The 17,041-nt window shown below is 44.2% G+C and overlaps 1 protein-coding gene across 5 annotated transcripts in view; it reads left to right on the forward strand.

The window, feature by feature from the left end:
* Positions 1 to 17,041, forward strand: part of FIG4 (FIG4 phosphoinositide 5-phosphatase) — a 506,946-nt gene that overhangs the window by 234,196 nt on the left and 255,709 nt on the right. For 4 of the 5 annotated variants that reach the window (XM_073675844.1, XM_073675845.1, XM_073675842.1 and 1 more), the window contains one exon: positions 2,651 to 2,789. In XM_073675844.1, the coding sequence (XP_073531945.1) occupies positions 2,651 to 2,789 (139 nt within the window). Of the gene's footprint in view, positions 1 to 2,650; positions 2,790 to 9,042; positions 9,685 to 17,041 lie in introns of those variants that run through there. The other variant, XM_073675847.1, reaches the window with a different exon arrangement.

Below are 17,041 nucleotides of genomic sequence, written 5' to 3' on the forward strand. Positions count from 1 at the left end.
CCGATCAGCACTAAGCAGCGCTGTGGACACAGCGTATTTTTGCTGCGTCCAAAACGCGGTGTTCTAATTCCGCACTTTTGTTGTTAGTACATGTGAATCCACCGCATATAATAGCACTTCAATCGGTCAAAATCTGCAGCGGAGACTAGCGTGTCCGCTACAGAAATTGACATGAGATGCTGTGGGTGAGCTTGGGTACGTGGCCATGATCAGTAGCCGCTGCAGGTTTGACGCTGCATGTTTATACAGCGTCAAACCCGCAGTGTCCAGATGGTACAGCATACTGGATGGGTTCTCTAGATCTGAGGCCTCATCTGAGGCTGCGAATCACCCGTGGACACTGACATGCGGTGCGTCTTTCAGGACCGCAGCATGTCAAATTCTCTTGCAGAGTCGCTAGTCTCTGTAACAGAAATTTGACCACTAGAAAGTATTGAATGCGATAAATCCGCATGGTTCAGTGAACACATGCGGATTTACCTGCGTTCAATAGAATGCAACGTTTTGGACGCAGCAAAAATATGCGTCCAAAGCTCTGCTACGTCCGGATTGTGAGCACAGAGCCTAAAATGAAAAAGAAATATGGCGTGGGCTCCCGCGTCATTTTCATAACCAGCAGAGGGAAAGCCGACCGCTGGGGGCTGATATTAGTAGCCGGGGAAGGGACCATTAGCCAAAAATGTTCCCTGGCTATTAATATCAGCCCTCACCTGTTTGTTTAGCCTTTATTGGCTAGATTACAGGGGGACCCCAGAAAATAACTAGAAAAGGTTAAACAGACAGCTGCGGGCTGATATTAATAGCCAGGTAAGGGGCCATGGATACCAGCCCCCTCCGCTGTTAATAATATGACCCCTCAGCAGTCCCAGAAATGGTGCATCCATAAGATGTTCCAAATTTAGCGCTTAGCCTCCGCTTTTCCCACTGCCCTGTAGTGGGGTAATGGGGTTGGGGTTCATGTCAGCCTTGTACTGGCGGCTGACATGAAACCCAGGTTAGTAATGGAGGGCTTCTATAACATGTCCTCCATTACTAACCGCGTAGTAAAGTGGCCGCCGCATTTTCAATAAATACACGGGCAGAATAAAGTATTTTAACGAAATGAAAAACACACTGTTTTAAAAAACATTTTTTATTATACTCTGTCCCCGAATACCTCGTCTCCAGAAAAAAAAGTAAAATAAAAAACAACCATATCTCTCACCTGTTCGCCGTCACGACGTAGTCCACGATTACCGCCATCATGATTGTCCCTCAGCAATCACTGATGTCACTGCTGTAGAAGACATCAATGTACACGGACAAGGAGTGTAAAATCACTCCTGTCAGTGTACATGCTACTGCAGGAGTGAGGTCACTGGGATTCATCAGCTGATAAGCCCCGGTGACCTCAGCACCAGTACTGGTGGGAACATTCTTGACTTCCCATGCAGCATCAGTGCCGTAAAGTGAGGTTACGTGAACTCTCAGCTGATCTTCAGTTGAGAGCTCACGTGACCGTCACATGACAGCAGGTCCTGGCAGCTCCGTACACTGCTGGGAGCGAGCACGCTCCCGGCAGTGTACTGCCGGCCGCCGGGAAGATAACATCGCCGGGGGACATCGCCAGACAGGTGAGAATACTGGATTTTTTTTTTTAAAACTTTTTTCTATGGTTCGAGTGGTTCCCGGCGTGGCTGAGGAGATTACTGCTCCTCTTAGCCGTTCCGCTCTCGCTGTTATCAGCGGGAGCAGTGGTCGGATGAGAGGAATAGCACTCCTCTGCTGACCCGGGTACCACTCGCAGCGTTTCCACAGCGTTTCACCGCCCATTGGATTTAATTGAAACGCAGCAAATCCACAGGTATAAATATTATACCTGCGTATTTGCTGCTGTGCAATTAAAGTCAATGAGCGGGAAACGCTGCATAGAAATTACATGCTGCTTTTTTTCCCGTAATGGTAATCCTGAGTGGAAATTTCCGCATCATGTGCACAGCACATCAGGATTGCCATTGCAACAGCTGGCCGACCGATTAACAAGCATTTTCGCTGCGTTTCCACGGCGAAAACCGCTGCAAAAACGCATCAGAAACGCTACATGTGCACTTAACCTCAAGTAGTATTCTTCCAAATGGAGCAATAATAAAAACATTGTTTTTAGTTTTCCAATCTATTCCTCTGTTGCACCAAAAAATAACTTGCACTATTGTAAGTAGAATAATGAATTGGGTGCAAAGAAGGAAAATGGTGCAAACACATAGCTATAAGTGCTACATATAGAAAAGTGGATGCACACAAAATTTATAAGTAAATAATTCATTTCCTTGAGACCTCCTTGTACCAGGGGCGGACATATCATTGGTGCAACCTGCGCAGCCGCACAAGGATTCAAGAGGTTAGGGGGCCCATTTCCACATCAAAAGCAGGTGGGATTGTGCATTATGATGAGCTATTAGACTACAAAGTGCCCATATATTGTTCTTGCACATGGGCCCTTTTCAGTCTGTCCGCCAGTGCTTTGTACTGTAGGGTGATAATGAGTTTTTTGTTACCAGATGTACACTACTGTGAGCTTGATTTCTAGGTTTTTACAATGGCAATGTTTTACTCTGCAATTATGCAATGTTCAGCTATATTTTGCATAATTGTGTCCTCTCTTTTCTCTCAGATGCAGACAGACAAGATGCAATCAATATTTTCCTGGGTGTTTTTAAACCACTAGAAGGCAAACCTCATCTATGGGAGCTGCCCACTGACTTTTACCTGCATCATAAAAATACGATGAAGCTTCTTCATTCCAAAAGAAGGTAAATGATGTATTCTATCTCTCCATGACAGTAAATACAGATTGCGCTCAATAATCAGTTTAAAGGGGTTAGATATTGATGGTCTATCCTTATATAGGTCATTAGATTGGTTGGGGTCTGACACCCAGCCACCCCACGATCTGCTGTTTGCAGAAGAATTTCTGAACTACTGAATGTTCAATAACCTACTTAGAGCAAACTCAGAGGTAAAAATAGTCAAATAAAATTTATTAAGTTTAGCAATCAATACATTACATAGCAAAAAAGATATTATGGTGACAAAAACCACACAGACCTAAAACAATGCCCTACCACTATATGAATCGGTACAGCAAGTTACAATCACATTCGTGTATCATTCCAAAGCTCAGATCCAAGACTCGATCATTGTATTTGGAATAGAATACCACAAAGCAAAATAACTATAATGGTATAAATACCCCATAAGGTAAGATAAGAGATCAATCTAATATGTTAGTAGAACGGACAATGCTCAAAAATTCAGTTATAGGGGAAATTATCAAACAAAAAAAGGGTCTGTAGCTAGAATGTCTATATACCTTGTAAGGTCATATTACAATCTATATGTTAGATATGTTAGAATGTAGCCTGCAGTGATACACCTCGATGTGCTTTTCGTTGTTCCTGCAACTTTGTCAGGAGGTGATAGGCAGAGTGTACGGACTCTCATTTTATAATGCATGTAATCCCGGAACTGCCAATGATGAGTGTATCTGCACGTACAAGAATGCAACCTGCATTACTGGCGAAACGGGAAGAAAAAAATAAATAAATGAATAAAAAAAAAAAAAATATATATATATATATATATATATATATATATATATATATATATATATATATATATATATATACACATACATACACACACTGCTCAAAAAAATAAAGGGAACACTCAAATAACACATCCTAGATCTGAATGAATGAAATATTCTCATTGAATACTTTGTTCTGTACAAAGTTGAATGTGCTGACAACAAAATCACACAAAAATCATCAATGAAAATCAAATTTATATACCAATAGAGGCCTGGATTTGGAGTCGCCCCCAAAATTAAAGTGGAAAAACACACTACAGGCTGATCCAACTTGGATGTAATGTTCTTAAAACAAGTCAAAATGAGGCTCAGTATTGTGTGTGGCCTCCACATGCCTGTATGACCTCCCTACAACACCTGGGCATGCTCCTGATGAGGTTGCGGATGGTCTCCTGTGGGATCTCCTCCCAGACCTGGACTAAAGCATCCGCCAACTCCTGGACAGTCTGTGGTGCAACGTGACGTTGGTGGATGGAGCGAGACATGATGTCCCAGATGTGCTCAATCGGATTCAAGTCTGGGGAACGGGCGGGCCAGTCCATAGCTTCAATGCCTTTATCTTGCAGGAACTGCTGACACACTCCAGCCACATGAGGTCTTGCATTGTCGTGCATTAGGAGGAACCCAGGGCCAACCGCACCTGCATATGGTCTCACAAGGGGTCTGACTATCTCATCTCGGTTCCTAATGACAGTCTGGCTAGATCTGGCGAGCACATGGAAAGCTGTGCGACCCTCCAAAGAAATGCCGCCCACACCATTACTGAACCACTGCCAAACCGGTCATGCTGAAGGATGTTGCAGGCAGCAGATCGCTCTCCACAGCGTCTCCAGACTCTGTCATATCTGTCACATGTGCTCAGTGTGAACCTGCTTTCATCTGTGAAGAGCACAGGGCGCCTGTGGCGACTTTGCCAATCCTGGTGCTCTGTGGCAAATGCCAAGCGTCTTGCACGGTGTTGGGCTGTGAGCACAACCCCCATCTGTGGACGTCAGACCCTCTTACCACCCTCATGGAGTTGGTTTCTAACCGTTTGTGCAGACACATGCACATTTGTGGCCTGCTGGAGGTCATTTTGCTGGGCTCTGGCAGTGCTCCTCCTGTTCCTCCTTGCACAAAGGCGGAGGTAGCGGTCCTGCTGCGGGGTTGTTGCCCTCCTACGGCCCCCTCCACGTCTCCTGGTGTACTAGCCTGTCTCCTGGTAGCACCTCCAGCCTCTGGACACTACGCTGACAGACACGGCAAACCTTCTTGCCACAGCTCGCATTGATGTGCCATCCTGGATGAGCTGCACTACCTGAGCAACTTCTGTGGATTGTAGCATCCGTCTCATGCTACCACGAGTGTCATAGCACAACCAACATTCAAAAGTGACCAAAACATCAGCCAGAAAGCATTGGTACTGAGCTGTGGTTGTGGGTCCCACCTGCAGAACCACTCCTTTATTGAGGGTGTCTTGATAATTGCCAATAATTTCCATCTATTGTCTATTCAATTTGCACAACAGCATGTGAAATTGATTGTCAATTAGTGTTGTTTCCTAAGTGGACAGTTTGATTTCACAGAAGTTTGATTTACTTGGAGTTATATTCTGTTGTTTAAGTGTTCCCTTTATTTTTTTGAGCAGTGTGTATGTATGTATATACACACCAATTGTGCAAGTTCTCCCACTTTAAAAGATGAGAGGCGCCTGTAATTGATGTCATAGGTAGACCTCAACTATGAGAGACAAAATGAGCAAACAAATCCTGAAAGTCACATTGTCTGATTTGGAAAGAATTTTTTTTCAAATTTTGGTGGAAAATAAGTCTTTGGTCAATTACAAAAGTTCATCTCAATACTTTGTTACATATCCTTTGTTGGCAATGACAGAGGTCAAACGTTTTCTGTAAGTCTTCACAAGGTTGGCACACACTGTTGCTGGTATGTTGGCCCATTCCTCCATGCAGATCTCCTCTAGAGCAGTGATGTTTTGGGGCTGTCGCTGGGCAACACGGACTTTCAACTCCCTCCAAAGGTTTTCTATAGGGTTTAGATCTGGATACCGGCTAGGCCATTCCAGGACCTTGAAATGCTTCTTACAAAGCCACTCCTTCATTGCCCTGGCAGTGTGCTTGGGATCATTGTCATGCTGAAAGACCCAGCCTCGTTTCATCTTCAATGCCCTTGCTGATGGAAGGAGGTTTGCACTTAAAATCTCACGATACATGGCCCCATTCATCCTTTCATGTACACAGATCAGTCATCCTGGTCCCTTGGCAGAGAAACAGCCCCAAAGCATGATGTTGCCACCCCCATGCTTCACAGTAGGTATGATGTTCTTTGGATGCAACTCAGCATTCTTTCTCCTCCAAACACGACGAGTTGTGTTTCTACCAAACAGTTCTACTTTGGTTTCATCTCACCATATGACATTCTCCCAATACTCTTCTGGATCATCCAAATGCTCTCTAGCAAACTTCAGATGGGCCCAGACATGTAATAGCTTAAGCAGGGGGACACGTCTGGCACTGCAGGATCTGAGTCCCTGGTGGTGTAGTGTGTTGCTGATGGTAGCCTGTGTAAGCCTGTGTAACGTTGGTCCCAGCTATCTGCAGGTCATTCACTAGGTCCCCCGTATGGTTGTGGGATTTTTGCTCACCGTTCTTGAGATCATTTTGACCCCACAGGGTGAGATCTTGTGTGGAGCCCCAGATCGAGGGAGATTATCAGTGGTCTTGTATGTCTTCCATTTTCTAATTATTGCTCCCACAGTTGATTTCTTCACACCAAGCTGCTTGCCTATTTCAGATTCAGTCTTCCCAGTCTGGTGCAGGGCTACAATTTTGTTTATGGTGTCCTTCGACAGCTCTTTGATCTTCACCATAGTGGAGTTTGGAGTGTGACTGTTTGAGGTTGCGGACAGTTGTCTTTTATACTGATAACAAGTTCAAACAGGTTCCAGTACTACAGGTAATGAGTGGAGGACAGAGGAGCCTCTTAAAGAAGAAGTTACAGGTCTGTGGGAGCCAGAAATATTGCTTGTTTGTAATTGACCAAATACTTACTTTGCACCAAAATTTGAAAAAAAAAATTCTTTACAAATCAGACAATGTGATTTTCAGGATTTGTTTTCTCATTTTGTCTCTCATTGTTGAGGTCTACCTATGGTGTAAATTACAGGCCTTTCTCATCTTTTTAAGTGGGAGAACTTGCACAATTGGTGGCTGACTAAATACTTTTTTGCCTCACTGTATATATAGATAATGAAATAGAAGAATATATACCGGAGGTGACATATACAGTGGGGAAAATAAGTGTTTGATACACTGCCGATTTTGCAAGTTTTCACATCTACAAAGAATGGAGAGTTCTGTAATTTATATCAGGGCTGTGGAGTCGGTAAGCCAAACCTCCGGCTCCAACTCCGACGACTCAATTTCCATGACACCGACTCCGACTCCCTCACACATGGCTCATGTTCAAGTGATAAATTTACTGTAGCACAGATTCATCTCCGCTAAACGTCTAGACCCTTAGATCAGGAATAGGACAGACATTTATAGGACGTTTCATAACTTTCCCAAATTCTTATGAAAAAAATATTCCCCACAAACTGCAATGAAATACTGTACCCAATTTATTATATATTTTTTAGGAGTTGGAGTCAGTCCATTTTGTACCGACACAGACTCCGACTCCACAGCCCTGATTTATATCATAGGTACACTTCAACTGTGAGAGACAGAATCTAAAAATAAAAACCACAAAAGCAGATTGTATGATTTTTGATCACCTACCAACCAGCAAGAATTATGGCTCTCACCGACCTTTTAGTTTTTTTTTAAGGATGATTCTAATAAAAGATCAGGAATCAACCCAGAACTACATGGGAGGACCTGGTCAATGACATGAAGAGAGCTGAGACCACAATCTCAAACATTACCGTTAGTAGCACATGGATTAAAATCCTGCAGGGCATGCAAGGTCCGCCGGCACATGTCCAGGCCTGTTTGAAGTTCGCCAATGACCATCTGGATGATCCAGAGGAGACATGGGAGAAGATCATGTGGTCAGATGAGACCAAAATTTAACTTTTTGGTATCAACTTCAGTTGCTGTGTTTGGAGGAAGAAGAACGATGAGTTCAACCCCAAGAACATCGTCCCAACTGTGAAGCATGGTGGGAGAAACCTCATACTTTGGGGGTGCTTTTCTGCAAAGGGGACAGGGCGACTGCACCGTATTGAAGGGAGGATGTACAAGATCCCTCAGTTAAAGCATTTAAGATGGGTCGTGGCTGGGTCTTCCAGCATGACAATGACCCGAAACACAAAGCCAGGGCAACTAAGTAGTGACTTCATTAGAAGCATTTCAAAGTCCTGGAGTGGCCTAGCCAGTCTCCAGACCTGAACCCAATAGAAAATCTTTGGAGGGAGCTGAAACTCAATGGTGCCCAGCGACAGCCTCAAAACCTGAAAGATCTGGAGAAGATCTGTATGGAGGAGTGAGCCAAAATCCCTGCTGCAGTGTGTGTAAACTTGGTCAAGAACTACAGGAAATGTCTGACCTCTGTAATCGCAAACAAAAGTTTCTGTATCAAATATTAAATTCCGTTTTTCTATTGTATCAAATACTTAATTCATGCAATAAAATGCAAATGAATTATGTAAAAAATCAAATAATGTGATTTTCTGTTTTTTATTTTTAGATTCTGTCTCTCACAGTGTACTTTTGGTAAAAATTACAGACCTCTTCATTCTTTGTAGGTGGGAAAACTTGCAAAATAGGATATTGGAGATGGGAATATCCTTTTAAGGGAGTTCTCCCCACTACAGTAATGGCAGATATGTGGACCCTAGCTACAGTTTAGACATACTATGGTGCTCAGCAGGCATGGGGGAATTTGGATTAAGGATTGCAGATTTCACTAGATTTTATTTGGATGGAGGAGTTAGTGCTGGAGCCATGTTTCATTTCCAGAGCCTTTATGGTATCAGTAATGTGAAAACCCTTTTTTTCCTATTGACAGGTGATGCACCTGAGTGGAGAATTATTTTTTGTGGGATGAGTTGAAATTTCTATCGGTAGCATTTTTTGATCACTTTAAGTATAGAGCTAGTTTCACATGTATCCTGTACTCTACGCAGAGCACTTATGTTGGAGTTTTCTTCTAAATACCCAAAAAATAAGATTCAACAAAAAGTCCCAATGGAACCATTCACTTTAGTGAAGTAGATGTGGCCTTTGCTCTGGCAGTGTCCCTCCAGACAGAAGCCCAATGGAGCCCAAAGTGACTCAGACTGTTGTCTTCATTAACTAACATATAAGCACAGCTCATATTCTGCAATTATTTTTTATCACGTGTCCTCCTTTTCTACAGCCTATTTTCTCTGCCCTCCCTGAGACTGTACATTCTGTATTCTCTGTGCACAGATCCACACCGGTTATTCAGAAAGCCTCTTTGAAGAGAGAAGTATGTAGCCCTGGAAGCAGGCCTTCAAATTCAATAGAATCCTCCTACGACTTTCTTTTGAATCCATACTCTGCTCTATTCACTTGCTCAGGCAGGAACTATGCACTACTGCCTCCTGAGCAGCGCCCTTCTCAGGGGTTTGCAAGCCTAAAGATAAGAAAAAAAATAAAAAGTTTAGTTATTCTTTATCTTGGCATTTTGAAGCAAATGAGCAATAAAAATGAACATACACAAATTTTTAACTCTTTAACGCCGCATGACGGGTATACAGTATGTCATGAGAAGATGCATGATAATGCCCCGTCTCATGCTGCACATAACACATCTGCATCTCTGGCTGCTATGGGCATCAAAGGGGACAAACTTGTGGTGTGGCACCCATGCTCCCCTGACCTCAACCCCATTGAGAACCACTGGAGCATCATCAAAAGGAGTGTCTATGATGGCGGGAGGCAGTTCACATCTAAGCAACAGCTCTGGGAGGGTATTCTGTCCTCATGCAAAACAATTGAAGCAGAAACCATCCAAAACCTGACAAATTCAATGGACGAGAGAGTTCAGAAGCTCCTTTCGAACAAGGGGTCCTATGTTCAAATGTAACATCACCTAGAATAAAGTTTTGAGTTGAAAACTGTTTGATTTCAGTTTCTAATAACCTGCTAATGCTTATAATTTCAAAAATGACCATTTTTTTGTTCTTTATTAAAATGAAAAGGTTGAAAACTCTGCTGTGCATAATAATTTGGAACATGCATTTTGAGTGCAGTTTGAGTTTTTTATTTTTTTTTTAAATATACTGTTATCATAGGCAGTTTGTACAAAAACCTTTCAATTGTACTCTAATAGTTATTTGACTGGAAAATTACAATGACTGCAATTCATATAGGTAATTTGTGAAAATCTGAGAAAATATTATTTGCATAATAATTTGGAACACAGTGTATATATATATCAGTGCATTGTAAAAGTATTTGGCCCCCTTGAACTTTTCTACCTTTTGCCACATTTCTGGCTTCAAACATAAATATATAAAATTCAAATTTTTTTGGGAAGAATCAACAACAAGTGGGACACAATCGTGAAGTGGAACGAAATTTATGGGATATTTTAAACTTTTTTTAAAAAAGATAAACACTGAAAAGTGGGGCGTGTAATATTATTCGGCCCCCTTGAGTTAATACTTTGTAGCGCCACCTTTTGCTGCGATTACAGCTGCAAGTCGCTTGGGGTATGTCTCTATCAGTTTTACACATCGAGAGGTGGAAATTCTTGCCCATTCTTCCTTGCAAAACAGCTCGAGCTCATTGAGGTTGGATGGAGGGCGTTTGTGAACCGCAGTTTTCAGCTCTTTCCACAGATTCTCGATAGGATTCAGGTCTGGACTTTGACTTGGCCATTCTAACACCTGGATACGTTTATTTTTGAACCATTCCATTGTAGATTTTGCTTTATGTTTGGGATCATTGTCTTGTTGGAAGATAAATCTCCGTCCCAGTCTCAAGTCTTTTGCGGACTCCAACAGGTTTTCTTCCAGAATGGTCCTGTATTTGACTCCATCTATCTTCCCATCAATTTTAACCATCTTCCCTGTCCCTGCTGAAGAAAAGCAGGCCCAAAACCATGATGCTGCCACCTTCATGTTTGACAGTCGGGATGGTGTTTTGAGGGTGATGAGCTGTGTTGCTTTTACGCCAAACATATCGTTTTGCATTGTGGCCAAAAAGTTCAATTTTGGTTTCATCTGACCAGAGCACCTTATTCCACATGTTTGGTGTGTCTCCCAAGTGGCTTGTGGCAAACTTCAAACAAGACTTTTTATGGATATCTTTGAGAAATGGCTTTCTTCTTGCCACTCTTCCATAAAGGCCAGATTTGTGCAGTGTACGACTGATTGTTGTCCTATGAACAGACTCTCCCACCTCAGCTGTAGATCTCTGCAGTTCATCCAGAGTGATCATGGGCCTTTTGGCTGCATCTCTGATCAGTCTTCTCCTTGTTCGAGATGAAAGTTTAGAGGGACGTCCAGGTCTTGGTAGATTTGCAGTGGTCTGATACTCCTTCCATTTCAATATGATCGCTTGCACAGTGCTCCTTGAGATGTTTAAAGCTTGGGAAATCTTTTTGTATCCAAATCCGGCTTTAAACTTCGCCACAACAGTGTCTCTGTTGCCTGGTGTGTTCCTTGGTCTTCATGATGTTCTCTGCACTTGAAATAGAACCCTGAGACTATCACAGAGCAGGTGCATTTATATGGAGACTTGATTGCTCACAGGTGGATTCTATTTATCATTACCAGTCATTTAGGACAACATTGGATCAAGTCAGAGATCCTCACTGAACTTCTGGAGTGAGTTTGCTGCACTGAAAGTAAAGGGGCCGAATAATATTGCATGCCCCACTTTTCATTTTTTATTTTTTTAAAAAAGTTTAAAATATCCAATAAATTTTGTTCCACTTCACGATTGTGTCCCACTTGTTGTTGATTCTTTCCAAAAAATTAGGATTTTATATCTTTGTTTGAAGCCAGAAATGTGGCAAAAGGTAGAAAAGTTCAAGGAGGCCAAATACTTTCACAATGCACTGTGTGTGTGTATATATTATTATTATTATTATTTATTATTATAGCGCCATTTATTCCATGGCGCTTTACATGTGAAAAAGGGGTATAATACAAGAACAATTACAATAATCTTGAACACAACGACTGGTACAGGAGGAGCGAGGACCCTGCCCACGAGGGCTCACAATCTACGAGGGATGGGTGAGGATACAGTAGGTGAGGGTAGAGCTGGTCGTGCAGCGGTATGGTGGAGCGGTGGTTACTGCAGGTTGTAGGCTTGTCAGAAGAGGTGTGTCTTCAGGTTCCTTTTGAAGGTTTCCACGGTAGGCGAAAGTCTGATACGTTGGGGTAGAGCGTTCCAGAGTAGGGCGGAAGCACGGAAGAAATCTTGTATACGGTTGTGGGAGGAGGAGATAAGAGGGGAGTAGAGCACGAGATCTTGTGAGGATCGGAGGTTGCGTGTAGGTATGTAACGGGAGACTAGGTCAGAGATATATGGAGGAGACAGCTTGTGAATGGCTTTGTATGTCATGGTTAGGGTTTTGAACTGGAGTCTCTGAGCAATGGGGAGCCAGTGAAGAGATTGACAGAGAGGAGAGGCCGGAGAATAGCGTGGGGACAGGTTGATTAGTCGAGCAGCAGAGTTTAGGATAGATTGGAGGGGTGCGAGAGTGTTAGAGGGGAGGCCACAGAGCAGGAGGTTGCAGTAGTCAAGGCGGGAGATGATGAGGGCGTGCACTAGTGTTTTTGCAGATTCATGGTTTAGGAATGTGCGGATCCGGGAGATATTTTTGAGTTGGAGTCGGCAGGAAGTGGAAAGGGCTTGGCTATGTGGTTTGAAGGAGAGTTCCGAGTCCAGGGTTACCCCAAGGCAGCGAGCTTGAGGGACTGGGGAGAGTGGGCAGCCATTGACGTTGATAGATAAGTTAGTTGGGAGGGTTGAATGAGATGGCGGAAAGATGATGAATTCTGTTTTGTCCATGTTAAGTTTTAGAAATCTGGCAGAGAAGAAGGATGAAATAGCAGACAGACATTGTGGGATTTTGGTTAATAAGGAGGTGATATCGGGTCCAGAGAGGTAGATCTGTGTGTCAACAGCATAGAGGTGATAATGAAAGCCGTGAGACTCTATGAGCTGTCCCAGGCCTAAGGTGTAGATGGAGAAGAGCAGGGGTCCTAGAACTGAACCTTGGGGGACACCGACAGATAGGGGGCGAGATGAAGAGGTGGTGTGTGAGTGGGAGATACTGAATGTCCTGTCTGTTAGGTATGAGGAGATCCAGGATAGGGCCAAGTCTGTGATGCCGAGAGATGAGAGAGTCTGGAGTAAGAGGGAATGGTCCACTGTGTCAAAGGCAGATGACAGGTCTAGGAGGAGGACAGAGTTGTGTCGCTTAGATTTGGCGGTTAGTAGGTCGTTTGTGACTTTAGTCAGTGCAGTTTCAGTAGAATGGTGCGGTCGGAAACCAGATTGTAGGCGGTCAAAGAGGGAGCAGGAGGAGAGGTGGGAGGACAGTTCAGAATGGACATGTTGTTCCAGTAGTTTTGAGGCATAGGGGAGAAGTGATATGGGGCGATAGCTAGACACGGAGGATGGGTCAAGGGAGGGCTTTTTGAGGATGGGTGTGATTGAGGCATGTTTGAAGCATGGGGGGAAGACACCAGTTGTTATTGACAGGTTGAAGAGGTGGGCTAGGGCTGGGATGAAGATAGTGGTAAGGTTTGGGATGAGGTGGGACGGGATTGGGTCAAGTTTACAGGTGGTGAGGTGTGATTTGGAGAGTAAGGAGAAAAGTTGATCTTCAGAAATGGTGGAGAATGTAGTTTTGGAGGAGGAGGGTTGAGTAGGTGTGGGGAGGGGCTGTGGGTACTTTAGGCAAAAGCTTTGTCTGATGGTGTCAATCTTCTGCTTGAAGAATGAGGCAAAGTCTTCAGCTGAAATAAGAGGAGAGGGAGGAGGCACTGGGGGACGGAGGAGAGAATTGAAGGTGTTGAATAGTTTAGGGTTGTGAGACAGGGAGGATATGAGAGATGCAAAGTATGTTTGTTTTGCTGCAGTGAGTGTGGACTTGAAGGTAGTGAGGGACTGTTTGAATGCGATGAAGTGCTCATGGGAGTGGGACCTTTTCCATCTACGTTCAGCAACCCTGGAGGCCCGTCGCAGTTCTTTAGTTAGGCTGGTGTGCCAGAGTTGTCTGTTGATTGTGCGAGCCTTGGTATGCGTGAGGGGGGCGACCGAATCGAGAGCTGCAGCTGTTGTGGTGTTGTATAAAGTGGCAGCAGCATCTGCATCATGTAAGGAACTAATGTCTGTAAGAGGGAGGAGGGATTCAGAGAGAGAGTGTAGGTCAAGGTGTTTGAGATTTCTACGAGGGTATGCAAGTTTGTGGAGTGGGGATTGTTGCCCCGGGGAGAAGAGAGAAGAGAATGTGAGTAGGTTGTGGTCAGAAAGAGGGAGAGGTGAGTTAGAGAGGTTAGATAGGGAACAGAGGCGGGTGAAGATGAGGTCCAGCGTGTGGCCGTCTTTGTGGGTGGGTGTGGAAGACCACTGAGTAAGACCAAAGGAGGAAGTGAGGGATAGAAGCTTAGAGGCAGCTGAGAGGGAAGTGTCAATGGGGATGTTAAAGTCGCCCATGATGATAGTGGGGATGTCAACGGAGAGGAAATGAAGGAGCCAGGTGGTGAAGTGGTCAAAGAAAGTGGTGGTTGATCCTGGGGGGCGGTAGATGATAGCCAGTTGAAGGTTGGATGGGGAGTAGATGCGCACGCAGTGCACTTCAAAAGAGGGGAGAGTAATTGCGGGCGGCAATGGGATATGGGTGAAGGAGCAGTTATCTGATAGGAGGAAACCTATTCCTCCACCGTGCTTGCCGGTGGGGCGGGGGGTATGGGAGAGGTGGAATCCGCCATACGAAAGTGCAGCAGGAGAGGCTGTGTCGGAGGGGGTGAGCCAGGTTTCAGTGATGCCGAGGAAGGAAAGCTTGTTAGTGATGAAGAGATCTTGAATGTAGGAAAGTTTATTGCAGACAGAGCGAGCGTTCCATAGAGCTCCTGTTAGTGGAACTGGGGAAGCAGGGGCTGGGCGGATGGGTATCAGGTTAGAAGGGTTACGAGAGTTTGGGATAGATCGTGGGTAGGAGGTGGAAGTGAATGTAGGGATGTGCTGAGGAGGGCCGGGATTTGGAGAGATGTCGCCGGCAGTAAGGAGGAGCAGAGAAAGCATTATTAGGTGGGAGCAGGAGAGGGCATGAGGTGGCTGTCTGTGTTTGGAGACAAAGGATTGTATGTTGTGGAATAGCTCTGAGGAGGAGGTGAGATGGGTGGGGAGAGTGGAGGGAGAGATGAAGAGTTCCTTACTAGGTGAAGGGATTAGGGGTGGTTTTAAGAAGTGAAGGATTAAGGGGGTGAGAGTGAAAACAAACACAAACATTGTTTACTGTGACTTAGTATCCAGTTACCTTCAATTCACTTCAGGTTCAATTCAGAATTAATTCAAATTTCAGACACTTCAGCTAATGGACACTTAAGCTGAGGGACACAGACTGAAGTCTGACACAGACTCCTAGTTCTCAATATATGGCTTACAGAATGCATTCAGCTGTGAAGCAGATGGGAGTGGTCTGTGCTCATCTTGATCAGCTGATTAGATTGAACCAGATGCTGGATGCTCAAAACAGAGTAAACAAGGCCATAAATGAAACCGGGGGGGGGTGGCTGGGTCACATACCAGTAGAACATAGGGGTAGAGAAATCTGCATGGGAGTCAAGACGGAAAAGTTGGGTGACGTACCATTAGAGAATTGGAACAGAATGGTATAGGGAAGACAGCATGGAATTCAGCATGGGAAAAGCTGGGTGACGTACCTGTAAGAGGAATGGATAAACAGATGCTGATGAGAGTGCGGTGATGGCATGTAAGGTACAGTCTGCATGCATCATTTTATTCAGAATTAATTCAAATTTCAGACACTTCAGCTAATGGACACTTAAGCTGAGGGGCACAGACTGAAGTCTGACACAGACTCCTAGTTCTCAATATATGGCTTACAGAATGCATTCAGCTGTGAAGCAGATGGGAGTGGTCTGTGCTCATCTTGATCAGCTGATTAGATTGAACCAGATGCTGGATGCTCAAAACAGAGTAAACAAGGCCATAAATGAAACCGGGGGGGATGGCTGGGTCACATACCAGTAGAACATAGGGGTAGAGAAATAGAGAAATCTGCATGGGAGTCAAGACGGAAAAGTTGGGTGACGTACCATTAGAGAATTGGAACAGAATGGTATAGGGAAGACAGCATGGAATTCAGCATGGGAAAAGCTGGGTGACGTACCTGTAAGAGGAATGGATAAACAGATGCTGATGAGAGTGCGGTGATGGCATGTAAGGTACAGTCTGCATGCATCATTTTATTCAGAATTAATTCAAATTTCAGACACTTCAGCTAATGGACACTTAAGCTGAGGGACACAGATTGAAGTCTGACACAGACTCCTAGTTGTCAATATATGGCTTACAGAATGCATTCAGCTGTGAAGCAGATGGGAGTGGTCTGTGCTCATCTTGATCAGCTGATTAGATGGAACCAGATGCTGGATGCTCAAAACAGAGTAAACAAGGCCATAAATGAAACCGGGGGGGATGGCTGGGTCACATACCAGTAAAACATAGGGGTAGAGAAATAGAGAAATCTGCATGGGAGTCAAGATGGAAAAGTTGGGTGACGTACCATTAGAGAATTGGAACAGAATGGTATAGGGAAGACAGCATGGAATTCAGCATGGGAAAAGCTGGGTGACGTACCTGTAAGAGGAATGGATAAACAGATGCTGATTAGAGTGCGGTGATGGCATGTAAGGTACAGTCTGCATGCATCATTTTATTCAGAATTAATTCAAATTTCAGACACTTCAGCTAATGGACACTTAAGCTGAGGGACACAGACTGAAGTCTGACACAGACTTCTAGTTCTCAATATATGGCTTACAGAATGCATTCAGCTGTGAAGCAGATGGGAGTGGTCTGTGCTCATCTTGATCAGCTGATTAGATTGAACAAGATGCTGGATGCTCAAAACAGAGTAAACAAGGCCATAAATGAAACTGGGGGTGGGGGGGGGGGGTGGCTGGGTCACATACCAGTAGAACATAGGGGTAGAGAAATAGAGAAATCTGCATGGGAGTCAAGACGGAAAAGTTGGGTGACGTACCATTAGAGAATTGGAACAGAATGGTATAGGGAAGACAGCATGGAATTCAGCATGGGAAAAGCTGGGTGACGTACCTGTAAGAGGAATGGATAAACAGATGCTGATTAGAGTGCGGTGATGGCATGTAAGGTACAGTCTGCATGCATCATTTTATTCAGAATTAATTCAAATTTCAGACACTTCAGCTAA

The sequence above is a fragment of the Phyllobates terribilis genome, unplaced genomic scaffold (assembly GCF_046119375.1).
Source record: "Phyllobates terribilis strain yellow unplaced genomic scaffold, ASM4611937v1 Scaffold_3__8_contigs__length_932513732, whole genome shotgun sequence".
NCBI lineage: Eukaryota > Metazoa > Chordata > Amphibia > Anura > Dendrobatidae > Phyllobates > Phyllobates terribilis.